Here is a 13,600-nt window from a genome sequence, read left to right on the forward strand (position 1 = left end):
TTTCTGGCATCACCTGGGGATACTTCTGAACGCCTTGAGCACACAGCGGAGAAGGAGCATCTCTGGGGACAGTGCTCCTCTGCAGTGGAAGTGCTAAGGGTGGCCTCTTCTCGCTGTCTTGCAGAGGAGTTTCTTTTCTCCCCATCATTTGGGAGCCTGGCGGAGATACTCCTTCCCTGGGACACCCCTTTGTCATCACGGCTGCCTGGAGAGCAGGGCCTTGCAGGATCTGTCCTGCGTGCAGTCTGATCTCAAGTGGGCTTTTGTCTCTTCCTCAGGCCAGCCATGGTTAGCATTGCTGGAAAGGCTTATTTACCCAGGTAAAATGGAAGGCTTTTAGGACAAAGCTAGCTCTGATCTCACTTTCACAGGTAATGTGTTAGTGGCAGTATCACCGAGGAAGACAGCAGCAATGAGAACACCTACCAGGGTCCCAAGTAGACCTGTGCTGACACATCTGTGTGGAAATTATTATCTTTGAATGCTTGATGAAATACAAACTATGAGTGTTGTGCCACACTCATACCTTACTGTTTCTGGGTGGATGTGTCCTAATGTTTAAGATTCCTGGATTTTAGCACCACAAATCCCTGCAGTATTACCACATCCCTTCTTCATCCTCATACTTCTTATGACTCGCTCTGTGGAGGTTTCTTGGGTAAGGTTTGAAAAGACAGGGTACTACCTATTTGAGGTGAACACTAATGACTCTGACAGTTTTTAACTAACGAGCCACTGCTTACTTTGGGGTCACAGATGAGGATCCCTTCTCCCAGCCCCCCAGGTGTGCCAGACCCTGCCTACCGTCTTCTGCTCAGAGTGTTTCAGTGGTACTACATTCCACACAGTAAGTAGTTTAAAAAATGGTTTGGCATGGGAGGCAATATATAAAGAAATTATCCTGCCAAACTTGCTATTCAGGATTGGCTGCTTCTGCTCTCACAAGCCAAGCATAATTCTGCTGTCTGAACCAACAGAGTGGAAGTGTAGTGAAATCTGCCTCTTGCAGGGGAAAAGGTTATGTTGTTATTAGACCTATTGTATAAAATATTCCATTAAATGTCATCAGCATGGCATTATCTTGCCTCCTTTAGATGTTACAACCCTGGCAAAAAGGGGTCTTTTATTACTGTAAAGTACATTCTTCGCAGGTTTAACCTTTTTTAATTAGTTTTTCTTCAGATCCAGAATGCTTAATATACTGCCATTCCCAGGTGCATAAGTGAAGGAAAGTGGACTTTGATCATTAAGAAACATATGAGACAATTTGATCTGCATTTTCAGGGTTGTTAGAGGCAAAAGCAATTTCTATAGCTGCTTGTGTGGGTGACCCTGAAATAGTCATGCACCAATGACATAGTCTTTCTACAGCGAGTATTCCATATAATTAAAAATTAAGGAGAATTTATTATTTTTCTGCCCAGCTGAAATTCCCACAAGTCACCTCTCAGCATATTCAAGAGTGCACAAGAGGGATTTATTATTTCCTGGTATATTGACTCTGAAAGGTCTGGGGATTACAGCTGCTTTGCACATGAATAGCTGGAGTGTGTTGTACAAAAGGCATGGTCTGTGGGATAATGGGGTTGGATGTGGGAAAGCGCTGACCCTGGGGGAGAGCAGGCTGGTGCCTGATGGCAGGAATCAATTATGTCTCAAAGGAACACATTGCCCTGGGAGCAGGCTTTGCGGGATCCACCATGTTATGTGTTTACCACCCTCCTCCTTCAAAACCCCATATAAACCAACCACGGAATATATCCTTCCTTCTGCTTTTACCAGGGCACTCAGCTACACCTTGCTCTATAGTTACGCCAGTCAGTGCTAAGTTAGTTCTGATCTCAGTAACGTAACTGTTCCCCATCTCAGCGACAGGGCTGAGACCCAGCAGTTCTCTCACACGTGCTACCGGATGGTTTTGAGTTTTGCTCTAAAGCACCCCAGAGACTGCTGCCTTCAGTGGGAGCACACGCTCCCCAAAAGTCCTCTGAAATACGCAGACCCCATCGGTCAGTCACCTACTCAGCTCTGGCCAAAGAGAGCAGCTTGTCGCTAACCATGGAGTGGAGGGAGCAAACACAGAAGCCGCCGAGTTCATGCAGTTTTGGGTGGGTTTTTTTGGAAGACGGTGGTATTCAGTTCTTACAATGGGCTTAGCATCTCTGAGGATCTGGCATTACCCCCAACCTTTCAAATGTCAAAAATTGGGCTTCAAGAAATAAATTCTGGAGTTAAAAGTCGTAGGGATTTGACAAAACCATTTTGATGTTTCTAATAAAAATAAAAGCATTTTGATGGATTTTTTTTACTTACCTTTTGATTATTGAGATTTGGACTTCGTTTGGATTGATATAATTAATTTTCTCTCTTTATAGAATCACGAGGCTTGGACATGAAGTCCTACTGAAGGCCATAAGTATTATAAGTCTCATGATAAAAATCACAAGACTTACCAAATAGTGCTGCCAAGCATTTTGGCAAGGAGAAGGTATCCTGCAGAGAGAATATTTCAGAGGAGCAGGTTGAGAATTGGGAGTGTGGTTCTGGCCCCAACAACCACTTGCTGTCACTGACAAGATGGGAATGGTGTGTTGGTGCCAGATAGGAGGGCAGTCACCTCTCCCCTTATAAAAGCAGCAATTAATCCTGTCTGCATGTGTCAGATATTTAATCACTCAGCTCTAGCTAGTGCAGCGGTGGAGAGGGGAGATAATAGTCACAGACCTCCCTGGCGTCCCCTGAGCCTCATTTAATTGTTCCCTACCTTGGGAACAAGTTTGTAACCTGAAGCTGGTTCTCCCATATGCCCCAGTGAATTTCTCCCCTTCCCTTGAGCTCAGCCTGAGTTTTGGGATGTAAGCTCCTACCGGAATCCACTTTCTCATGCTTGGTGGCTGTCGGTCACCACACTGCGGAGCACAAGGGACGTGCGTCTGGTGAAAGTGTCTTGGGGCTCAGTGTCAGGTCCTGCCCTGCCAGGCAGGTGGATGTTGGAGGACTGAGGAACATCTTTGCCATGTTCAGCTGGCAGTAGAATGAAGAGATCATGTCTGATAAAAGCAGGCACCTGCCTTGCAGGCAAGAATGGTTTTTCAAAAGCTAGATAACCTAGTTCTGAGACAGGCAAAGGACTAGCAGAAGGGCACATGCAGGAACTGACAGACCTTGGTCCTCACCAGGCATGCAAGGAAGAGCTGGATGCCCTCATCACCATGCCACGGGGCAAGGCACGTTGTCGGATGTCAGGATCAGGGGAATCTAGTGCAATAAACAGAGCCAGACTCTAAAGAAAACAGTCTGGAGAGGGTTAAGAATAGGACCAGGACCCCCAGAACATCTCCAGCGTAGCTGTTAGCATAAACCGTGCCCTACAATCATCTGCAGCGCTAGGTACTGGGAATCTGGCATGAAGTCCCCAGGAGCTGCCATCAGGAGACTGCGCAGACCCTTTTGCATACGACCCATGTTCAGCACACAACACTGTAGCTGCAGATAGCACTGGACTTGCTAACTAAAGCAGTATGGCTCCTTTCTTGTTTCTAAGTCGCTGAGTTTATCCAGGCCAAGTGTCTAGGGCCTGAAATTCCCTTACAGACTCAGAGAGTTCATGTAATTCAGGGCACACTGCATCCTCTCCTCCAAGGAGCTCCAAGCCCAGAATAACCGTAACTGCTGGGAGGCAGCTGATCAAAATTAGACGGTGCAGACAGACAGATCTGCACAAGGACTAAGGACAGCTGCAGCTTAAGACTGAGGTTTTGGTAGGTCTTCAGGAGCATGAATAAACAAATTTAAACTTAGTTTACTTTCTAGAGAGATCAAGTTAATTTCTGTTGAACAGATCATTAAGTATTTCCTGATCAAGGATTTGAGTGCATCTTCCTTTTCAGGCATTTCATGGGCTTGAAAAAATTGTACTAAACAACATTTTCAAAAACCACTACTGAACTTGAGTACAAAGGAGAACTTTTGCATCTGCTTATCTAGGTGGTGCGTGGCTGTGAGTGTGGTCCAGGCCGCTAATCCAAATTCTCCCACAAGCTAGGGAGCTGGCTCCTTTTCAGAGATGCCAAAGCTAATTAAAACAAAAGTGGGTGCTGAGCATCCTTGCAAACCAGATGTCTCAAATAGCCACTTGGCGATAGAAGCACTGCAACCAGTAGGCTATTTGAAATATTGAAGTTTTGGTTTTCTCCTGCCTGCCTCATTTTTTTTCCTTTGTAAAACATTGCTAATAATACATCCTTATCTCACAGAGGAGGTTGCTGAGGATTCATTAGCTGGTATTTGTAAAGCACTTTGAAAATGCAAAGCCAGTGCATTATTCCTAGTCTTCTGGATGCTTTCCATGTTATTAAAATCAGGATTTCAGAAAGGCTTATCGGGGATCAAAACAGCATCCCAAACTTGAAAGGAAGCAGGACTGTTAAACCATCAACTGTCGCCTCCCCCTCCAGCCAGATGTTAAGCCCTAAAGAACTGAAGTGGCACAAGGAATTACTTTCCCAAGTTCCCCCAGCTGGGCTGACAGGCCTTGATCAATGGTTTTCTCCACAGCGAGTGCTATGCAGATGGTCTACCCAGAGCAAGGTTTCTGTGAAGTACAAAGGGAAGTCAAACACCATTTCTAATTCAGCTTGTAGCATGGCACACTTCCTTTATCCTCCGCCTGAATGCAGTGAATAGGAGAGCAGTGTGGGAAACTGGAAGGAACTCCAAACTCACACAGTCTGCAGGGCTGTAAGACACTCCTGTCATCAAACCACATCTGCCTGTGACAGACAGAGGGAAAAAGAGTGACAGAACGAAAAATCAGATTATAAAAACTTCATGAAGGGAAAATAAACCCTGAGCAAAAGGAAAAAAATGAAGGAAGCTATGCAAACAGAAATTGTGCCAGACTCAAACAGGGGACTGCCAAGCAGCAGAGCGAGGAAGGGCTGGGAGGAAATGACAGGGAAAGGAGCTGCAGGAGCAGAATCTCGCTCACCCACCAGTAAGGCCAAAGAAAATTGTCCCGCTGAAGGTGGCAGAGGTGGTTTCAGCCCACACTAAGACTTCTGAGCCACGTATTCTGTTTGCCTCTTTAATTCCCCAGATTTGTTTAATAGGACTGGGAAACACAGACCCTTGATATTAGTCAAGCTGCTCGTAAGCTTATGCAAACTGTTGCAAACAGATACAGAAGCTCCTCCAATCCTTAATTGCCCTGGCACGTTAATCTGAATTGCTGTTTGCTGTACTTTAAATATGGGGTTTAAATACAGGACCGATTTCCTCCTGCCAGCTTGGAGATCCTCTGCTGTAGGTGAGGCATTGCCTCAGTTCAGCTTTGCCCAGAAGAATAATGTGGTTTTTTGCTAGGACTGTCCATGGAGTCACCGACAGATACCAAGAGACTCTGCTACCGAGTGTCACTTGACAGTCAGACGGCCCATACCCCAGGTTGCTCCGTACCTCTGTCTTTTTATTCTTTTTACCAAAAGCTGGCCTGACCAAATATGATCGCAACCATTGCAGCACATGACCCACAATGGTACAGCAGGGCACCGATTCCCTAGCTCCATGTGTCAGTTGGTGTGCTTTGCTTGAGCGAACTTGGAAGTCCCAAGCTCTGAAACACAACCAGTGCAGGTCCCATCCTGGCAGCCATCACTGCAGGTTTGCCATGGGACTTCTGCGCCTCTTTGCTGCACAGTGCTAAGGGAAAAAAGATGACTCCTATGGACCATGAGGATATCATGATACTCTTGTATGACTCATATAGAGCTATAGGAGCTGGGCTTGGCTTTTAAGAAAATTAGATCAGATTTTATACCAGTAATGCTATGGGGAGGCTTTTCTCTTCATTAATACTTCTAAACTATTCTGTGTTGCTTGGATGAAAGAAATGGGAAACAATAGGCCAGATTCTGGTATTGGTATTTGGCAGGTGAAAATTCAGGCTCAAATTTTGCTGATTAGGACTTTGATAAATTCCACTGTAGGTGTAGAGGTAATTTGTACTTACACCCAGTTTACCGGAGATCAGGAAATAGCTCTGGAGGTACAAAAGCTGCAGGCCAAATCTAGCAGTCTGCTTCACACTTCGTGGAGTCCATAGTTTTTACTGACTTTGGTGAGGATCCAGGTAAGGCCCTTAGGATTGGACCCATTTTATTTTTCACCTCAGGATGGTCTGTAGGACTCAGCACTAATTGAGTCTCCTACATTTTGCTGTCGTTCCCGTTCTCTGTTCAGAAGCATTGCTCTGTCCCAGCTCCCAAGCATTTTAGCTTTCCAGATGACTAACATAAGGCTATGGAAGTTTCTGTACCTCAGAGTTTCCCACACCATTTCTTAACTATATTCATTCCTGTCACAAAGGAAGTGTGCCTGACTACAAACCACATTAGCAACGGTGCTTGCCTCTGCATTGTGTTCAGTGGGAAACCCTGCTCCCAAAAGGCCATCTGGGCAGCACGGATCAGGAGAGAAGCAATGGGAGCAGTGAGCATCTCTCAAGACTTGGGAAAGCAGCAGCATCTTTAAGTCTTCCTAAAGAGCTAACATCTGGCAGAGGTTCTGGGGGAAGGCTATGGCTAATGCCGTATTTCAAACATGTTAGCCAGATCCAGTATTTTGGGATCCTAATAAGTAAGTTTTCTATGTATGTATGTTTGGAACCATAGTAGAAGGTGTGTAATTCAGAATTCATTATCCCTAGTGTAAAGTCCACTGACTCTGCTAACTTTATAATAGGGATGAATTTTTGTTATCGGTTTTCTTTAGGATTTCCAACCAAAGCAGAAGCAGAGTGTCTATTTTGGGTAATTGAGCATCTAATTTGAGCAACTCTTCCAAGATGGTCAGTAATTGGCTATTTTTTCCCCTCACAGACTGTGAAACCAAAGAGAAAATAAAAAGCTATTTTAAATATATGGTTTTATTTTAGATGCTTTAAAATTCCTGTGTGACACAGAGTGAGGAAGTAGGAACCTCACTGGATTCACCATCTGGGGGAGATTTTGCTACATTCGCCTCACAATAATACATTGAATATCGTAATTTTTATTACCACATACGTTCTGAATATGTGGACCCTCCAGCCTCTATAGTTAAGTGAATTTCTCAAGGCCACAGAGGATTATTCAGCATTCAGCCTGCTCAGTAGCAGGCTTTAGGTCAGTTTGGATCCTAATGAAGAAGAAATTTTGAGCGCTGACCCCTTGATTGTGCCAAGTGCACAACCACTACCGCAGTGCCATCAGGCAAAGTGTTGGCACAACCGTCTCCTACTCCTTGCCATTTGGCCTTGGACCGGCCAAATGTGGGGCAGCGGAGCTGTTCTGGAATCCCTGCTAGGAAAGCTGATACTGCCTTCGCTGGATTATGGTTTTTTTGTAAGGGACCTGAGCTCACATTGCTCTGAAAACAGCACGCAGGTGCTGAACTGAGGGTACAGGCACCAAGGGGCTAGCCACATCCACGCGGCGTGGGTCACGGAGCAGGGTGAGCCTTCGCCTGCTCTCAGACCCGCGCTCCACTGCGTCAGCGGCAGAGTCAAAGGCAGGAAGTCGGAAGGCTGGCTTACAGCCACAATGCCTAACCGTGTCATTACTAAACAGCAGGAGAAAGAAAGCTCCATCGCATCTCAAGCGCACACAGTAAGCAGACATGGAACAGGACTCGATGCTTGGGATGCTGGAAAAAATCAAGTAGGCATTTTTATCCCATACAATTCATTCCTTCAAGCAGGTATATTGAAGTTACTTTCTTGGAGCAAGAAAGGAGATAGAGGGTTTCATTCTCTTTTAACTTGAGCTAAATGTTTTAATAGTGAATTAAGAAAAATTTCTACCAAGACTAAGAGTAAGCTGGTTCAGGCTAGCATGACTGTTCCCATGGAGTTAACTTCATAATCCCCTGGGTGCTGAGTGGAGAAATAAGAGGTTCATGTGTAAAATCCTGCTGTAGAGATCTCAGGTGGAATCAGCAGTGGCAGACGCGTGGGTGGCAATGCATTCGGCCCGGTCAGGGTCGGCTGAGGGGCTGCAGCCCGCTGCCCCAGCACAGGCAGCAACAGCCGCGCCGGGCTCTTGCCTCCCTCCCTCACATCTTCCGAACCACTGGGCAAATCCCAGAAACAGCCAGGGCCCGCGAATGTGACAGAAGAAAGCCAAAGGCAGACCAAGTCACTCAAGTCACCCATCTGCTCTACTACAGTTTTATCAAGGAAAATTAAGTTGTCTCCCCCCAAATAAAAGTCCTATGATGCAGGAAGGCAATCATGCACAGATTCCTGAGAAGTAGGCTTAGTTTCTTGTTGTGTACTGTGGGTAATTGCAGGGAAGGCATCTGACACTTTAAACAGCTTTGGTGGAGTAAAACTGGAGTGCCTGTTTATGTGACTTGTGCTGGAAGGGGAAATTATTGCTGTTCTTATAGCTGCTTATTAGTGAGCTAATCTGGAAAACAAAACTGTCTCTAGCAAAACTGCTAGTGGACCCTGCTGATCACAGGATAGGCACATTTCTTCTTCTCGCACTTGATTAACGAGCGTAAGAAATGAGTTACTACTCAGGAGTTTCTGTTTCAGAAAATCTCCCCAAGAGGGATGCACGGAGCGAAAGATTGGTTTCAGAGGTGGCTTTACATGGGCTCAGAGATAATCCACAAGCTTTGAGGAGAACATGTGAAATGGTGTCACAAAAGCTTTCCCACAACTTGACATAAAAGACTCAGAGCCCAACAGCTGCTGCTCTGTACGAAAAGAAGGGAGCCTATTCAAGAGCAGTACAATAGGGATGGAAAGGCAGATCCTGGAAGAGGTCATTTAAGCCTTACCTGGTCTTATGAGTAATGAGTTGCACAGTGAGAGAGAAATGTGTCCGTGTGTGTGTGTACTCACATTAAACGATATGCCCGACCACACACATATATATTAATATATACATAAACACACATACACGTATATTAATGTAAACACAAACAGTATTACTTACTACCCTTTCTTTTTCAGCAAGAGATCCCCAAACATACGCCCTAACATTACTTGACAGTAGTTTATCTTATTATTATTATTCCTGTATTGAATCTTATAGAGGGAGATACTGACGCTCAGAGAGAAGTGTGTTGAACTGATTAGGTCACATAGCACATTTGGAGTAAATCTGGGACCAGAACGCATGGTTCTAGATGTGGGGCTAATCCTGCCGCCTGCTCACGTCGCCCTTCTTGCGGTGTAACAGGGCAACGTTGCTGTCAGCCTTGCTCCACACAGTCCAGGGTGCACGTCCAAAGGATGCAGAAAACACTCTGCGGCCATTTCCTTCTTCAGCTGTTCTGTGAGGTTAGAGCTCATAAAAGAAAGCATGGGCAGAAGGCAGGATAAACGCAGGCAGATCTGGTTCAAGTTTTCCAACGTCAATCTCTGGCTGTGTGTTTATAGGACACAAATAGCAAGACCGTTAACTCTTCCAGCTGCAGGCACCTATTGAGCAAAGACTGTGCATCTCAGTATGGAAACTGCCCCAGTGGAGAATGAGGAATGAGGAATTCGATTTCTAATAATTGTATGGGCTATGTGAATTTCTTCTGCACTCAATTTTACTTTATGCATAGATTAAATGAAAATAATTAGAGTAAAACATGTTTAGGGAGGAAGCGAGAAAGCATGTGAGACTGAACTGATCCCAAAACACTCCAAGATCCTTCTCCTTGCGGATTTATCTTGCAGGTATTTGAAAACAGAAACATAAGGTGCTTGTGACATGGCTTGAGAGCGTTCTAAAGAGGTGCATAAGATATCAAGGGAAGAGAACAAAGATCAAAACAGAAAATGTTTTCAATAACTGTGTGTACTTACAATTAAATGTATTTATTTGCAGTAAGCCAAACTGGAAAAGCTGTTTTCTGTTTCACATGGGCAAAACTGGTGTCACAGTCACCTGAGGGAGAACAACTGGCTTACTGAGAAAACAAGGTGAGTGCATTTAAAGAAATTCTGCCCTTTATCTCAGAAAGCCAGAAAATGCTCTTGTGTGCATGTGCATTTGTGCATGCTTAATCGTGTGCCTCCCTGCGTCCCCAGAGAGGAATGCAGCCCCACGCAGTAGCCTGCCTGCAGTAGTTTATTTCCCGCCATCGGCAGCTGACCTCCTCCTTCCTCCACGCATGTGAACCCAAGGCTGCGTCTGGAATGCTATTGATCTGCGGCATTAGTCAGCAGCCTTTTCCCATTGAAGGCCAGCTCTTTCCCAGCTTCTGACGCGTAATTCTGATCCCAGCCTTTCACGTACCACACACTCCCCACCTGCTCATCTGGGAGAAGGTCATTATCCCCAGGCTATTCACTGGCAATGGAGCATGCAAGAATAGATGCTTCTCCTATTGTGCCGCCTATCTCCCCGATTGGCTGTGGAGTGTGGGAAACTCCACCAAGCCGGAGACCCACAGACTCTCAGTGAGGCTGCACAGTATAAATATCGGGCAGAGGCAGCTTCCAGCAGCACGCTTCTCCTGGACTTCCACTCTGAGACCTTCCTTCCCTTCTCAGGACAGATGGCTCCCAGCACTGTTTTCATGGAGCCTGACAACCTGCTGACACCAAAGGAGAAAAACAAAGTAAGTCCAGGCACAGCAAGGCAGCTTTGAGCCATGCTCTCAGCTGTTCTCATAGCAGTTTACACCAGCTGAGAAACTGGTCCACATTGTTTAGGAACAGTGATGGGCAACAAACAGCCCTGTGAAATGGCAGAGAGAAGATCCTTCTAATAACAGGTCTCTTTTCCTTTGCTTTTTACAGCTGAGGAAGCCGGTGGTGGAGAAAATGCGCCGTGACCGGATTAACAGCAGCATCGAGCAGCTGAAACTGCTCCTGGAGAAGGAGTTTCAGAGACACCAGCCCAACTCCAAGCTGGAGAAAGCCGACATCCTGGAGATGACCGTCAGCTACCTGAAACAGCAGAGCCAGCTGCAGATGAAGAGTGAGTATTGAAGTTTGTTTCAGTCTCTAGCTTACTGCAAATCTGTGACAGTTCCATGAATCTCTAGCCATGAACAATTGCTCTAAACTATTCTTTCCTCCCCCTCCCTCTTCTCTTCCCTTCTCTAGCTGCAGGATCCTTCCATAAAAGCTCTCAGTTTGACTTCAGAGAGGGCTATTCCAGGTGTTTGCAAGAAGCTTTCCATTTCCTCTCTCTTCATAAAGTCCGAACTGAAACACAGACCAAACTTTTAAGCCACTTCCAGAAGAGCCAGTCAGCTGCTACCGAGGTCGCCTTCTCCCCTGGGAACCCCAGCACCCTGAAGCCAGCATCTCCGAAAGATGCCAGTACTCTCTGGAGGCCCTGGTAGTCACGGGACTTTGTGGACCTTTGCCTTTTACAGTCCAGAGGAAGGATCTGACTGCATCCGATAGTCCAGCTCTGATCCTCTCTTCTGTAGGGAATTTTATTTCCCTGTGTACTTTATTTATGTGTGAAAAGAATGGCATACTTTTGACTTTTATGGGATCATTTGGCAAAAGTTCAGGCATTCTGTTGAGTGGTGTTGAAGCTGTGTAGACGCTGGTGATAACAGCACGCAGCATGCTGCCCAGTCAGGGGGCGAATGTCTTCAAAATGAAGGAGGGTATTTTTGTAAATGTTACAGTTGTGACGGATAAGAATTGCTGTAGGAGAGATTTCTCTAATATTGCTTGTAAGAGCCATCAGCTTTGCTCTGGCTTGACTAGTGATGCTTGTTCGCTCAGTCACTCCAGAGGATAAATTTACTACCCTTTGGTTCATGCACACTTGATTAAAATCGATTTCCCTCTGTTTGCTTATAACTTGTACAGCATCAAAGATGGTTTCTGTTTTATTTTGGATTTTTCCCCAGTGACCCTTCCATAGTCCTAGTATATAAAGTTTGACAGATGAACAGAAGCTACGAAACTATGTGGAATATTTCTACTATTTTGCTGCTTTTTTCAATTTAGAAAAAGAGTATGTTACTGCTTTATGTTAAAGAAAAGGTAGTAGGTGAAAGGCTTAATTGGTCAATGTTATACATTTTGGGTGTAAGCTATGCTTTTTCTAGCATTTTCATTATAATAATGATTTTGTCTGTATTAAGTGGTTTAATTCATGGTGGATAGTGTTTCTCCCACTACTGGGACAGCCCTATGGCTTACCTGCATACTGTGTATGCGTCTCTGTGTCTGTAGAGAGCAATAAAATGCATTTGTGTGCAACTTCTGTCTGGGTCCTCTCCCTCTGAGGGATACGCAGCCACTTGCGCCCCTGAAGAAGACTAATACGTTAGTCTTCTAAAGAAGTGGGATTTTTTGTAAAGCGAAAGGGGCTCATACTCTCATCTACTCTATATATTCTCATGACTCCCATCACATGAGTACCTTACACGCTTAACCCCAAGACGTAAGCAAGTGCTACTGTCACAGAGATTCTCTCAGCTGAATCATATTGAGCATTTCCTTAGTCACTGCCCCTCCTATCCACACAAAACCTTCTCACCTGTGTAATAAAGCCTTAAACCTGGCCATCGGGTCTCCCTACAGGCAGTGGCCGGAATCTGAGTCCTCCTTTCATGTGATTTTTTTCACCTGATATGGAGAGGAAACAGACTCAGTCACGCAGCGCTGTATCCTCTAATGCCTTCCCACGATTTCTTCTCTGAGAGCTCAGAGGGGCAAATAAACTGTCCCACAAAGCCTCGGCAAAGAGCTGTACTGCAGCACGGAGCAGTGGTGGGGGAGCCGTGGAGGTCCTGCAGATGGGTCGGGTGAGTCCTACCCCGCTAGGGAGACACAAACCTGGGTAAGGCTTTTTGTTGCTGTTGCGCCTATCCGAGTTAGGGCTCCCTGAGCATCCCTTGTCGGAGTTTGTGGGAGGTGTGCCTGAGCCAGCAGTAAGTTATATCCCTTGGATGTGTTCCCGGAGCGGGGAAATTACCTACAGCTCAGTGCAAATTCCCTTCCTATGACAATAAACTAATCATGATAATAAACTAAGTTTGTGCAAGCACAAATGTAGGTCAAAAACATTAACTTTTGCTAAAAGAAATGTGATAGTTCTGCAATTTACATACAAAGTTACGGAATATTTTGGCTAGAAATACACAATCTGGTTATGTTAGCCAGAAATCACACATTGCTTGCTTATGCAGGTTTTCATTTGTCTTTTGTTATGACAAGGAATGATTTGTTCTGCCATGTTTTATCACTGATTTGTCATATATATGCTTTTTATTGCAATAGGGAATTTGGGGTCTGTGGTAGGAGGTACCATTAAGTGTTAAAGTCCCTATACGCTCTTTTACTCTGGAGTTCTTGGCACTAATTTTGTTAAGCGATAGGCATTTGGGGATTTGAGATGTTACTATAATGTAAATAGTAACAGTAATAATGACATGATGTTGCTGCTGTTATCCAGCAAGTGAGTTGTCTTCCGATATAGAGAACTTGCTATATAAACTTCTATAATTATGCAAAACGATTGTCGGAGTATTTAGAACACTAAAAAGTCCTTACTGCAAAACATTCTTTAGATATATACAATTTTTTAATCTTGCAGTATGAATATAATTTTACGAAGCTAAAGACCTTGCAAACTTTATA

The 13,600-nt window shown here is 45.0% G+C and overlaps 1 protein-coding gene across 1 annotated transcript; it reads left to right on the forward strand.

Moving 5' to 3' along the window:
* The first annotated feature begins 10,512 nt into the window (after nucleotides 1-10,512).
* Nucleotides 10,513-12,217, forward strand: LOC104078310 (transcription factor HES-5-like). Its single transcript, XM_009579890.1, has 3 exons — nucleotides 10,513-10,605; nucleotides 10,787-10,967; nucleotides 11,096-12,217. The coding sequence occupies exons 1-3, from the start codon at nucleotides 10,543-10,545 to the stop codon at nucleotides 11,335-11,337; spliced, it is 486 nt and encodes a 161-aa protein (XP_009578185.1). The 5' UTR covers nucleotides 10,513-10,542; the 3' UTR covers nucleotides 11,338-12,217.
* Nucleotides 12,218-13,600: the final 1,383 nt, after the last annotated feature.

The sequence above is a fragment of the Fulmarus glacialis genome, unplaced genomic scaffold (genome assembly GCF_000690835.1).
Source record: "Fulmarus glacialis isolate BGI_N327 unplaced genomic scaffold, ASM69083v1 scaffold31516, whole genome shotgun sequence".
NCBI classification, from domain to species: Eukaryota; Metazoa; Chordata; class Aves; order Procellariiformes; family Procellariidae; genus Fulmarus; species Fulmarus glacialis.

Coding starts and splice junctions, on each gene's coding strand:
- LOC104078310 (XM_009579890.1), top strand. CDS start 10,543: ATGGCTCCCAGCACTGTTTTCATGGAGCCTGACAACCTGCTGACACCA. Junction 10,606..10,786: donor CACCAAAGGAGAAAAACAAA/GTAAGTCCAGGC, acceptor TGCTTTTTACAG/CTGAGGAAGCCGGTGGTGGA. Junction 10,968..11,095: donor GAGCCAGCTGCAGATGAAGA/GTGAGTATTGAA, acceptor TCCCTTCTCTAG/CTGCAGGATCCTTCCATAAA.